At 37.9% G+C, this 13,780-nt stretch overlaps 1 protein-coding gene across 1 annotated transcript in view; it reads left to right on the top strand.

Moving 5' to 3' along the window:
* Positions 1 to 13,780, top strand: part of Pcdh15 (protocadherin related 15) — a 600,282-nt gene that overhangs the window by 382,443 nt on the left and 204,059 nt on the right. The window contains exon 15 of the mRNA XM_041655402.1: positions 4,799 to 4,931. Coding sequence (XP_041511336.1) covers positions 4,799 to 4,931 — 133 coding nt within the window. The remainder of the gene's footprint in view (positions 1 to 4,798; positions 4,932 to 13,780) is intronic.

Raw genomic sequence — 13,780 nt, 5'->3', positions numbered from 1 at the left:
TGTCGTTAAGTAATAACAGTGAAACACTTGGCAGCAAAAATCAGAAATGGAGGCATTCTCCGTAATATTATTTTTTTCAGTTTGGCAACTCAAATTTGTACATTTAATTGGTATGGAATTTCATGCCCCGTATAAAATGACTTCAAGTTTCTGTTGCTTCAGTCCTAGGGAAACGTCCAGAAGTTCAGAGTGACACCAGTAGAAATTCTTTGCTGGATTCTTAGGTTTTGTCTTTTTTATTTTATTTTCTGTTACAGGGCTTTGATAAGAGCAAAACTGCAGTTATAAGTCAAAGGATTTAAAAAAAATCCTAAGATTAAAGCATCATTTACTCTAGTGGTGTCTGTTAGTTAATATATTCATTTAGTTTAATGAAGTTGAGTAAATATTATTAAATCCTGGAATGAATTATTACTACCAGCAGATACGAAAACAGTTCTAATCCCAACAGCTCCTCATAAAAATGACCGTAAAATGATTGACACATGATATGGTAGCCTCTTATATTTTTATTTTTTGTCATGGAACCCAACTTAGTACTTAATTATCCCATGAATAAATAATGTTCTCCAGTAGAAATTTTTCCACTGTGAATATATGTTCTTTAAAATAATTGTACATAGTAATAAAGATATGACAAAGAATCTTCGATTTTGAAAAAAAAAATACTGGGTTCCCCAAATTCCTTGTCTTCTGGAGGAAATACTGGAAATGAAAGTAAGTTAAGAAGGTCTTGCTGGGGCTATAGACATAGGTGCAGAAATGATGGGAAATGTCAGGGAGGAAACAAAGGCAAAGACATGTATGGGGAAGGCAGGACATCGTGAGGAAACTCGGAACATTTGACCATGTCAGTGGCCTGCTTTCAGTGTATTGCCTGTCCCACCATCGAGATGAAGTTCAGACTTGATGGTACTGAGTGACCATACGGAACTTCTCTCTCAGATTGTGCAACGTTTATTGTTTTCTCTTTATTCCTCTGGCTGCATGAATGTTCCCTCTGTCTGGGAAGCCTTGTGTGTTTATTCCTCTGGCTGCATGAATGTTCCCTCTGTCTGGGAAGCCTTGTGTGTTGCCTCTGAAAACTCTGCTCCCATCTTCTGATAAGTGTTCTCTTGTATTGGACAGAAATAAGAAGTTTCTGCTTCTGGAGATGTCTGTATTTTCTGCCAAGATAGCAAAATGGAATCTATAAGCAGTGAACTATAAATATAGATTTTGTAGCAAGTTGCTAATGGGGAAGGGATAAAGGAAAACCCACTGTGACTTCTCTGTTTAAAATCTTGCAAAGAAAGTAATATAAATACCAGTCATCTTTATTATAGAAACAAGTAGCCATATATAATTGCATAAGCACAACTGTGTAAATTATTATCATAGTGATATAAAGTTAGGCTAGTTTATCTTTTTAAATTATGATGTTTCCTAAGTCAAAGTGCATTAGGTTCATCTTTCTGGTTTTGCTTTATTAATATTTTATTTGTCCTTTACCACAAACATATACACTTCATCATGGATGAAGTTTCAGTTATGGCATAACTAATTAAATACTGGAATTTCATAGTCTGAATCCAAGACTTCTAATTCTTTAGCGTTTGAAATAAGACATCATCATTTGTAACAAACCAAGGACCTTTCATATTCACAGCCATCAGATAAATAAAGAAAACCCCTCCAATATACTTTATAAAATATGTTCTTATGAGACCGAAGGAATTGAAGAGCTCTTTTATTTCATCTGTAGTTGGTAATGAGCTTAGTAGCTTTAATTCAGTCACTTGTTCTGCAATTATTTAGAATTATAAACTAAGCTAGTCAAATTCGGTGATTCAACTTGACTTTTTAAGTCTTAAAACTGCCTTAGAAATTCATTACCGCTTTTGTTCTGCTTTGACCTTTTAGTCAACAGAATAAGAATAATAAGGTCCCATGATTTTCATTTTTTTGAAATGGAAACTTATTTGCATCATACTTGCCCTATTACCAAAATAAAATATGGATAGAAAGAAGCTTGGTTTTATGCATTTAGGGCTGGCTATAAATGTGAATATGAAATACTCACATAAAATGTTATTATTTACCTAGCAACTGCCCTGTTTTACTGTGTGCTTAAACTGTGCTGTTGAATGATTGCTGTTTATTACAGCATTAAGTCATCGTTTTACTGTTAATGCTATAGGCATTCAATTTTAGGCATGCTTCCTATGACACTATGCTGACATCAGGGATAAAGAGGAGATCTCATTTTTAAAAGCAGTAACCCTCAAAAAGACTGGTACTTATTAAACACGCCACAGCAGAGTGCCACGATAGGACGGATGAAAGAGGTGCAGGCTGAAATATGATCTTCCCAAAACAAGCCTGGGAGATAAATCCTGAGGAGGTGTTGTGAGCATGACTAGCAATCCAAATCCCTGAATTATAGACAGAAAGGTCCGGAGAAAGAAAAGGGGAAGAGGCAGTCACGATGGACCAGAGTTGTCCTCTGTCTCTGCCCAAGGTCACATGGGGGGGGCATCAATAACCCAGTAAAGCATTATCCAGCTACAAAATCTGACAATTGGTCTGGGGATGGTGGTTTACAAACATAATCCCAACATGCTAAAGGTTGAGACTCGCATTAACTCAAGACCAACAAAGACGAATGCTCTGGGCCAATCTGGGTGAAGTAGTCAGACTAGTTCTTAAAAACAAATAACAACAGCTACCCTGTCTCAAAAAAACAAAACACAAACAAAACCAACAACAGCTACCAATTTCTGAGACTCACCTTGATTCCTGCACTCAGGAGGCAAAGGCAGGCAGACCTCTGAGTTTGTGGTCAGCCTAGTCAACAGAGTTAGTTCCAGGATAGCCAGGGCAACACAGAGAAACCCTGTCTTAAAAACAAAAACAATAAAACAAACAAAAACCCAAACAAATAAACAACAGGAAAGTCTGTAGCCATCTGTTATTTGGCTTTTGTAGGAACACTTACAGGCTTGTGAATAATGATTTGTTATTACTTTAACTCAGTGATTCTCAACCTACCTAATGCTGTGACTCTTCAATACAGTACCTCATGTTGTGCTGACCCCAACCATAAAATCATTTTCATTGCTACAACAGTAATTTTGCTACTGTTGTGAATCATAATCTATTTGTGGTTCTAGAGGTTTGCCAAAGGGGTCATGACCCACAAGCTGAGACCTCCTGCTTTAGTTCATCTTAATGTACCCTTAAAGGCTAAATTTTAATTATTGACTCTTATTTATATCTCCAGCTGAATTTATATCGATAAGGAAAAATTGACTCATTTTTGTGAGGGCTTTTTCACAAAATATAAGACGGAGATAATGACTTCAGACACTTGAACTGATTGTAAAACTCTGATGTATTTTAACTTAAAATGAGTTTACTTTGGAACCATATCACAATAAATAGAAGTAATAAGTGTGTTAAGGTGACCCCAGTTTAATAGCTATGCTTAACAGTGCATGTGATCTGTCTGCACAGACCTCAGCAACTCGTACCCATGTGCGCTATGGATGGACAAGCTGCCAGTCAGCTCTCAGTGCTTGCAATCTGCACTGAAAACATTTGAGAAGCAAAACAGATTAGTTAATCCCAGAAAAAAAAAATGTGTCATTGGAGTACGTTATTAAGGGTTTTTGTTTGTTTGGTTGGTTGGTTTTACTGTTTTAAAAAAAAAAATAAGAAAATTCTAGTCCCTAAACAGGAATTACCACTAAAGCATTTTAAATTTAAATTTAAAAATATAATTTAAAAAATAGTACCTGAAACCTACATTTCAGGAAGCAGAGTATGTTCCTATAAAATACTGCATGCATTTCTTGGTAAAGGACCAGACCTGTAAATTCATGTGTTCCATTTATCTATTTTGTCAGTATTTCTCTTTATAAAACCGTATCAGCCTCAAAAACCTTGATTCTTCAACTTTCATTGTCTAAAATCCAGTGTTCAAAGATGCTAAAAGAATCGATGTGAAAATAGTAAAAATTTTACTCACGATAATGAAGGAACTTCATTCCCTTCATGAAAATTCTCCCTCATTATGGGCTTTAACTAAAGGTAATTTTCAGTTTTTCATTTTATTTTCAAGAATTTAAAACATTTCCAGGTTTATTACCATGAACTCACCTATTCACCCGATTTGACATTCAACCAAAAAAAAAAAAATTCACAGTAAGTGATTAATGTTAGATGTTCAAGACAACACTAATAAAATACAGCCCCTTGTTTCTTTCTTTGTTCTCCCCCCCCCCCGAGTGTGTGTGTGTGTGTGTGTGTGTGTGTGTGTGTGTGTGTGTGTATAAGGGTGTATGCACATAGGCACATGTGTGTTCATATATGTAGCTATGTGTTGAATTACTCAATGCTCCTTCATCTGGTTTAATTGGAAGAAAACCTGAAGGACAAGTTTTATTGCCAAGTGTTTACACCAAGATTTTGTTTGTTTGTTTGCGTTGCTACTAAAAATAGGATTAAAAATAGGCCATCAGCTGAGGCCAGTCAATTTGTTAGCTCCCTTTTGCAGCCACTGTGTTTAACTTACACTGTTCACCTAAGTAGTAGGAACAGGTACCAGAGGCAAATCTTTTTTCTTTTACTACACTAATTTCACAAAGGTGTTATATTTTGGCAGGTAACTTTTACTGTTTTATTCTTTTATGATTTTACTGCTTTCTATAAAAGTTGAAATTTCTTGTCCTATAAACACAGCAGACAAATAAAACCTGCCTTCAAAGTTTCGGTGTAGCAGGGGTCATTAAACGCCCTGCTCCCTTTTCTCTGGCAGGCACTCCATCTGCACGGTGTACATCGAGGTGCTGCCTCCCAACAACCAGAGCCCTCCCCGCTTCCCGCAGCTGATGTACAGCCTGGAAGTCAGCGAAGCCATGAGGATCGGCGCTGTTTTATTAAATCTACAGGTGTGCCTAGGATACGAATATGTGTGTTGCTGTGTGTAATATGCCCGATGCCCCCGTGTGATAACCCGTGAGTGTATATGGCGCGGGATGGAAGCCCTTGCACACCTACTTATGTTCTGGTGAATGACATTTCTCTCGGAGGAGGAAGGCCAGGGGCAAGTAGCAAGTGGATGCTGGGCGGGATGGCCCGCACCTGATCGGTTTCACGGTTTGCAGTTGAAAACCTCACACAGACTGGCAGGGATTGGTTGCGATGCTCACGGGAAAAAATGAAGGGATAGGGAGTGTGTGTTTGAATAGCTAGTACTTTGCAGCTGAGGAGTACAGCTGACCATCGTCCTGGCTTCCCCAGCTGGGCTTATTTTGGCTGCAGTGTCCTTATACTCAGGCTTATTGCAGCATTCAGAGTCTGAGGCAAACTTCGTTTTGGCCCTATGGCCACAGATCTGATTTGATGACTGTTTTAGTGTGCTCATTTATATGAAAAGGATGCTTCTATGTCCAGCTCAAGGTTCCTGGCAGAGAATATTCTTGTAAAAGTATAGCTAGGTTTTCAGTATTGACATGTCACGGACCAAGGCATACTGAACCACTACAGGTAAACCTTTGACTGAATAGGGAGCTTCATGATGTCAATAATTATCTCCGGGGTTTAAACAATCGTGGCTATGGTATCAGAAAGGACTATATGAAGAGGAGTTGGTGTATAAAGAAGGGGGCTCAAGAGGAAAAAAAAAAGGTGAAATGTCACTTTTTCTCTCATAGGCAAACCAGATATAAAAGTATCTTCCTACATCTCTGTCTTTATGTGACATTAAAGAAGAAGGTGTTTTTTAGTGAAGGGTAAAAGAAGGGTCAATCTAAGCAAAGTATAGTTAGGTGGTTAGGTGTGTGTGTGTGTGTGTGTGTGTGTGTATTTGTGTTAGTGTATGTGCATGTGTGTATATGTCTGTATGTGATTGCATGTGTGAGTGTGTTAGTGTGTTTATGTTTCTGTGTATGTGTCAATGAGTATATGAATGTGTATGTTTCAACACGTGTCTGTGTAAGTATATGCGTGTATATGTGTATTGTCTATGTTTGTGTATCTCTGCATTTATGTATGTGTATGTTTGTATGTTGTGTTAAAAATGTCATAATATACATCACAATTTTAATGCCCACAAATATTAATAATTTTCCATAAAAAGATGAAAAATAATCATATTACTTTATCTGTTCATAGGATAAACATTATCTGTCTTTGTGCTGTTTGGAAATGGCCCAGTTTATGATAAGTATTCAGGATGCTGCACTTTACGTTGAGACAATTATTAAAATAATACGCTGAGGAGAATCCCAGCCTCAACTTGTACTCTTGACTACGGTGACACAGGACACAGCTAGGTTTTGCTCAAAGTCCTTATGTCCCTATGCCCTCTGACCTCCACACTCTCGATGGCAGGGTCATCCTATGGCTACTCAGATGCCAGAATTTTGTTGTTATTCCCAAACACATCTGGAGTTTTTCTTTAATATCTATTTTACTGCTTTTCTTCATCAAGTCTGAAGTTTCCCTTTTTATTATTTAATAATTAATAGTATGTGTAATAAAATTACTCACAAGTAAAAGTATCAGTAATAATAAAATGTTAAGAATATTAATAGGTGAATTAAAGAAGATATAGCATTTCTTCAGCTAGACCAAACACCTATACATATTATTATAAAGGTATAGAATGGGAAATAAAATGTTAATTTGCATTCACTGAATTGAAATAATGAAAACAAAACTTACATCCATGAGGAATTATTTAGCAAAACAAAAGGAAATGGAAAACATGATAAATCTTAAATTTTTAATGTTCAGGTCAAGAAATTTCCATTGTTTATAATGAAGTCTTCCCTCACAATGTTCCCTTTTGTAATATAACTTGTATGAGATAAGTCACAACTTTGACTTATAAAAAGTAGCCTGGTTTTAATGTCAATAAATCTGAGGAAGATCTAGAAACTTTATTATAGGAGAATAACACTAACTGGGCATCCAAGATGAATCGAGTTTGCCTTCCTCATATCTCACATTTCTTTGGCACAAAGTCTGGGAAAAAATACTTGCAATGACATTTCAATTCATTGTGTTGCTGGAAGAAGCAAAAGAAAGAACACAATTGTGGTGGCAGACTGGATAAGAGGGAGCAAGAGTGTCACCATCAAGGGTTTTCGTAGACCACTAACCTCTTTCGTTCATAATCCACTGAGACACGGTTTAAACTCGTGACCTCTAAGTTGAAAAGTATCCATCAAATTCCTCCTCCAACATCTTGCAAGACGAGGCACAACAGTGCCTGCAGCTCTCTGTCCTTACCCTTTCTTCATACGTGGCAATGCCACCCAACATAAAAAGAGAAGGAAAAGCCTGGGGTGGTAAGGGATTTGCTTCAGGAGAGGAGAATCTGTTTTACCTAAAATCTAGGGACATCAATGATCCTTGTTCCAGACCGTGCCTAGTTTTCAGTTTGTCCTTTTCATTCTGCCTAAGGGTGTTTGGGAAGCTTGTAGTTTCCTCTTGGTGTGCATATTAATTTGACTGTAGGGACGGGATGCCAGAGAAGAAAACCGCCCTCAGACCTCTGGTTTCTCACTTGCTGATGCTGATTGGGGTTAGCATGGGGTAGGCAGGATTTTCTTCCTTCCAGAGTTGGTATGTGGACTTGAAGCATGTTTTTCATTCATCTTTATCCATATTTAAAGTCTTTAACAATAGTTTCAAGATGCTGTGGAATTTAGCCCACATGCCTGGAGGCAGTATTATTTTTAGTCTTGAAGAAAACGTCCTGCTGCCTTGACCTCACTACAGAATTGATTCTTTCCCATAACAGTTTGAATTAAACGCAAGCTGTCCTACACGCGCCCCGCTGCAGCTCAGAGCCTGTCAGAGGTGCTAATTTGTTTTGCTGACATTTGAAATGCTCTCTTCTTTCATTTTCTCCCCTTTTGTTTGATAAATATTTCTTACACAATAGAATGTACTTTTGCCCAAAGGTGACACTTGAGTTTATGATTCATGAACACTGTGCACCAGGTGCAGGTGTGCACTGGATAACTGACAGTATTGTGTGGATTTCTTTAATATTTTCTCTTCTCTGAGCATTCAAGTTCCTTCATGTATTACTGTACTGATGAAAGCTGAAGATGAGGTTTGAAGATGCCATTACTCCATAAATGACAAGGTGCCATAGTATCTGAAATAAAACACATTTTTAGATATTTTCGATTCATATGCTCTTTCTTCTTCCCAGTGACAACTTAGTCCCACATAATAAATGTCCCTTCGACAACAGTGAGCTCACAGACATGAACTCTGACATGCCAGGGAGGTTGCAGGAACGAATCTGAATTTAGCATGTCTAAAACAACAGTTTTTCCTACCTAATTGCTCCTGACTCTTTTTCCTCAAGCTGTGAACTTCATGCTTATTTTTAATGAGATAAAATTATTTTATCCTTATTTCTGCTTCTGATTTACAATTTAGCAACAGGCACTTCCATAGAAACAGGTGAAAAAAAATTCACTCGAAGAGGATTAGTAGTTTAGAAAAACTCACTGTTATCGAGTAATAAAGCCATGTTCTCGAGTCCTTTTGTAAAATAATTAAGGATTGAAAAATAAATTAAGATAAAAGTTTCTTTCCTTCTCTCCCTTCATACTTGGCTTTTTCTTCCTCCCTCTTCTTCCACCCCCACTTGCGGATCTTACATTGCAGAAGAGATACCTCAAAGTTGCCTTATACACTAGCTTCAAATTCATCGTCTTCCCCTCTCATCTTCCCAGATGCAGGGATTACAGATGTGCACTGAGCTCAGCACTTACAGCAGTGTTTTCTGATACCACTAAGCATAGAAGAGCAGCCCCGTGTCTTCTTGCACAGGTCAATGTAGATGTCAATTGTGGTTAGAATAGAGCCCAACAGTAAAAATTCGTTGGGGAAAAGGGGAAGCTTACATTGGTGTTTGTCCTGCGTCATCTTCTCATCAAACACGTAAAGGATGACTCTCGTAGTCTCTCGCCCGACAGCTCAGAATTACTCATCTCTTTTCCATACGCTGCATTTCTTCCTTTGAATCACCAAATGCTCCACATTCCTGCCTTAGCTGTTCCCTCCACATCTCATCTGGTTCAAGAATTTTGTGACTAAGAACGAATTTAATTGAATTACTAGCAAAATCCACATTTCAAAGTTGTTTTGGGGGGTCAGAGAGATAGCTTCATCTGCAAGTACTTGCCTGTCAAGCAGAAGGACCCAAATATAATCCTCATATTAAAATAAAGGGCCAGCATGGTTGTACACATTGTTTATCCCAGAGCTTGGGAAGTAGATATATGAGAATCTGTGAGCCTTGTTGACCAACCTGTACTATCTCTTCAGTGATAATCAGGCCAGTGAGGAATACTGGTTATTTTTAAAGGTGAGCAGTATCTTCGGTATGATATCCAGATTGTCTTCTGTCTTCTACATGCAATCACACACATGTACACATGCATGCACATCCAAACATCAAGCTACTTTGAAGAATCAATACAAAACTCCTATTAAAAGACTTCAAATGTTACTAAGCATGACTCTCAGTTTCTCATTATACCTTGATCCATCATAGACACATTGCAGAACGGCAATGGCAATGGACCATCCAGCAGTGGAGACAAGCAACTTAATTTGCAAGGCCCAGTACAAATGACAAGTCACTGCCCCTTCTAAGTGTCTCAGCCTTGATAGTGACCCAGTCTACATGCTTCTGTTTTCTGTGTCTATCTACTGTAGACCATGCTACATGATCCAGAATCATATATTCTTAGCAACTGAAGGATATCTTTTTTGACCTAATTCACTTTACCAGTATTCAAATTGGCCTACATAGCTTGCAATTAAAAGCAAAACAACAGAAAAAAAATTCGCACTTGATGAGCAGCTCTCTTAATTCTACGTTTCTGTTAAATGTGCAAAATGTCTTAGATTTGGTCCTCAAAATGACCTGACATCTTGGTTTTCTCCTTCCTTTCATTCTTGCAGACACTGTGTTATTCAGAAGTTTGATCACAATAATTCATTCAAATGACTCATTTTACAGTCTCCACGCCCATTCCATTCTCAAACATATCCTTCTTCATACCACATCTATCAGCAAGCAATGTCAAAAGCAATCATCTTCTCTCTGTGTTAAAATATATTTGGAGGTTGGAGAGATGGCGCAGTGGTTAAGGACACTGGCTGCTCTACTAGAGGACATAGGTTCAATCCCAACACCCACATGGCAGCTCATTTATAATCCCAACAACTGGGAAAATGATATCCTGACTTAGCGTTCATCATGACCAGGAATCGTGTATAGACACACACACAAGCAGAACTGTCATACACATAAAAATTAAAATGTATTTAACTGGCTTCCAGCAAACCTTTCTCCAGGGGTGCTTTTACTTCATTCCTCACTTAACTCAACTTTGATAGTTCTTTTTCACTTTCTTGAATTTAAAAAAATGAAAATGGGGTCTGGAGAGATGCCTCTGTAGTTAGGAACACTTACCAGTTTTGCAGTGGATCTGGGTTTGGTTCCCAGCACCTAGATTGGAGGCTAACAACTGCTTGCAACCCCAGTTCCAGGGGATCCTCTACCACGTTATCACAACCACAGGCACCTACACATGTGCCATACATATAAACTTGCACCTGCATACACGTGTATACATAAATAAATCTTTTAAAAAAATTGAAATGCCTCTAGGCTAAATTTCCAAGCTTCTTTTCCTGTTTGCATTCATTGTCAAAGTCCATTTGATGTTATCAGTTCATCTGTTATGTGTTCAAATTTTCTAATTCATTCCTCCAGTTCAGGGTCAAATGTGGCCTGATGTCTGGGTAGAAGATCACTGTTTTCCTCCAAATACTAAGTAAACATTTATTTGAATTGGCTTTTAGCAAAGCCAACCAAGAGATATAGGATCTCTGGAATGATGTGTATCATGAAGGCCTTTCAAAAAAACCTATGGGGGAGTCTAAACACACTCACATACATGCACACACACACACCATACACATGCACGCACTCACACATTTGATGTGTGTGAGTGTTTGCTTGCTTGTTTTTCTGTGCATTGAGTACCTGCTGGTGCCCATGGAAGGCAGAAGAGGGGATCAGATTCCTGGAACTAGAGTAACAGACAGTTGTGAGTTGCCATGTTTGTGCTGGAAATTGAATCTAGATCCTCTGGAATATCAGTCAGTGCTGTTAACTACTGAGCATCTCTCCTGACCCTCAGGAGGAGCCATTTTTGAAGGTCTTTGGGGAGAGAGGGAGAAAGATGCAGGAGTATCAGGATGTGGGAGATGGTGAAAGTCTTCGCTCTGTCAGTTCTGTTTAGCAGACTCCGCTGAAGCCAAAGCTTGAGGTGGTAACTGCAAGTTGAAAGGATTGGACAGGAAAAGGAGTGCAGCTTGACCTTAAGTAAGTCAACTCCCTTTGAAAGATTTAATTCCTGAATGGAGCGACAGTTAAAGCCATTCAGCCGGCAGCATTTCAACACACACGAGGAACATTGCTCTGTTCTTCATAGGGGTTGTGGGAAGCCATCACAGTACTGCCACAGAGTCTCTGAATTAATTTACTTTGGACTGAGAGCTTGTTGCTAACTAACTCCGCCCATCTCAAGGAAAGCTGGATATTCCTGTGTTTACCCTACTCTCTAAAGAGCATCTTCACTTTGCAAATGCTCAGACCTCCTCTAAAGTCACCCCTGAACTTCACTTTCTCCTTTCTCCATAGCTCTCACTGCCAGTCAATCAAATTGGTTGTTCCCAAGATAACTCGCTGTTTCCCTGCACCCTCCCTAGTCCCACAGCCTTCCACTGACCTTACCAGCTATTGACTCTTGTCTGCTTAGTTCTTAACTGACTCTGAAATACTCAAATTGACCCTGCTAATACTCAGTTTCTTAAGAAGTCAGAATTAAGTCTTTTAGTATATGTTATAAATAACAGAAGCATCTTTTAAAGAAACCCCGATGCTCTAAACACAGAAAATCCAGTCCTATTTTACATTGCTTCCTTAAATTTTGATCTCAGAAAACTCTTTAGAAAAAAAATACACACTTTGAAGCATTTTTTACAATTAAAAATAACATCAATCCTCACAAGTAGCCTTATCCCTGGTGTAAAAGTGAGTTAAGCACTCTTAAATAGAACCGTAAAGTTATCATTAAGATTTTAGCTTAAAAAGAATTTAAATGAGCCCGATGCTGCCACTGCCAAGATTAACAGCAAACAGAGTATTAAATTCTTGTTTAATAGATGGTCACTTTAAAATTTTACTAAGAGTAGATCAACACTGTAAGAAAGTCTGATGGCTCTGAATATAAAGAATTGAATGAAAAGTGGTCAGCCCCGAAATTACACACACACACACTTGCACGCTACACCACATGAACTCAGCAGGTTGTATTTAGTTATGTATGTATTTGTGTGTGTATGGGTGTAGCAATAATAATAACAAAGAGGCCACCAATTTAAGTGGAAGTTGGAATAGCAAAGGAGGAGATGGAAGAAGGTGACATGGGAGGGGATAGACTGGAGATAGGGAAGGGGGTAAGTGATGTAATCATATTATTTTATAAATGTTTTTAAATGTTTAAAAACTTCAATGAATAACATAATAGTTATAACTTAACTAAATATGTATTTTTATTAAATTTAATTAGTTATGTGTGTACACAGACACACACATTTACCACAACACATGTATAGAATTCAAAGAACAACTGTTAGAAATGAATTGTCTTTTGCTACCATGTGGGTTCCAGTGATCAAACTCTGATCTTGAGGCTTGGTAGCAAGTACCTTTACATGCTGAGCCACCTTGCCAGCTCAGATTTGTATTTTAAATCCTCATATAAATTTAAATCTATACCATGGGCACATGATGGATGGGCATTTACAGATGAGATCATGCCATGTCCATTAAAAATTAATATATTTGGAAATCATAAAGAGAAAAAAATTTCTTCTTACAAATATTGATTGATTGATTGATTGATTGATTGATTGATTGAATTGTATGTATGTGTCCCTAAGTACATGGATGTGCTCCATGTGGGTGCAGAAGTCAACACAAATCTGACGCGTCAGATCCTTTAAGCTGGAGTCACAGGCCGTTATGAACCACCTCACAGCAGAACTGAACTCTGGTCCTCTGCGAGAGCAGTAAGTCCCCTTCATCCCAGTCCCCAAAGGAACGAAGTTTCTGATGATACTTTTACCATTTTATCTTTGTCAGAGTCTCATGTGTCTTATACTGCAGGCTTGGAGAGAACATTTTCTGTCACAAACATAAAATGGAGCCTCTGGCAGAAGCAATATGCACAGGTCTTTGTGTATATATTATTTATATATTATGGCTTCCAGTTTAGTGGTTTTATGGGATTTCTGAGTATGTGAACAAGTGGGTCTCTGATTCTTGTATCTTCGGCTGTTTTTCTTATGTTGTTTTGTCTTTTCCAACTTTAATGTGACAGTTTTTGTCTTATCTCATTATAATTTATTTTGTTATAGTTTAAAAATGAATGAATAAAAGCTTGTATTTCTGATCCAAGAAACAGAGAGACTCAAAATATACCACCAGTTTGTGAGTGATGCCAGTATTATACTGATAGCTTTTAAATATTAATATATACGAGGTTAGATATTACAATATCTCAGTGCATAGCATTCTTGATAGAAATATGTCTTCTCTGACCATTGAATTAATGTCGAGTGACAGCATTACGATCTTAATAACACTGGCAAAATACATGTTTAGTTTTTATGGAGGAAAGTCAGA

This window comes from Microtus oregoni, unplaced genomic scaffold, assembly GCF_018167655.1.
Source record: "Microtus oregoni isolate MIOR12 unplaced genomic scaffold, Mior012 000007F_ref0000211, whole genome shotgun sequence".
In the NCBI taxonomy this organism is placed as follows: Eukaryota; Metazoa; Chordata; class Mammalia; order Rodentia; family Cricetidae; genus Microtus; species Microtus oregoni.
Note: the sequence above shows the minus strand (reverse complement) of the source record. Positions and strands in the feature narration are given on the sequence as shown.